Below are 304 nucleotides of genomic sequence, written 5' to 3' on the forward strand. Positions count from 1 at the left end.
TTGACCAGTGGTTGACCAGTGGGCGTGGTCTTCTCCTCAGGGTGACATTCCATGGGACGATAAAGATTTCAGGAAGTACTTATTGGGTGGAGCGGCGTTCTGGAGTGCTGTGGCCTATTATGTCTTCTTCATGGACCGAGGACGTGAGGTCACCTGGAAGGACTTTGTCAACAACTACTTGTCAAAAGGAGTGGTGAGGACACACCTTCACGCTGATGTCATCGCCAGGGTGTGACATCAGCAATCAGACGATAACGCTGTCTGTGTCCCTGTCTGTGTCCCTGTCTGTGTCCCTGTCTGTGTC

At 52.0% G+C, this 304-nt stretch overlaps 1 protein-coding gene across 3 annotated transcripts in view; it reads left to right on the top strand.

The window, feature by feature from the left end:
* The window catches only part of afg3l2 (AFG3-like AAA ATPase 2), a 26,597-nt gene that overhangs the window by 21,199 nt on the left and 5,094 nt on the right, over positions 1-304 (top strand). For all 3 annotated transcript variants that reach the window (XM_008337453.3, XM_017030867.2, XM_025053767.1), the window contains one exon: positions 41-193. In XM_008337453.3, the coding sequence (XP_008335675.1) occupies positions 41-193 (153 nt within the window). The remainder of the gene's footprint in view (positions 1-40; positions 194-304) is intronic.

The sequence above is a fragment of the Cynoglossus semilaevis genome, unplaced genomic scaffold (genome assembly GCF_000523025.1).
Source record: "Cynoglossus semilaevis isolate Cse_v1.0 unplaced genomic scaffold, Cse_v1.0 scaffold992, whole genome shotgun sequence".
Taxonomy (NCBI): domain Eukaryota; kingdom Metazoa; phylum Chordata; class Actinopteri; order Pleuronectiformes; family Cynoglossidae; genus Cynoglossus; species Cynoglossus semilaevis.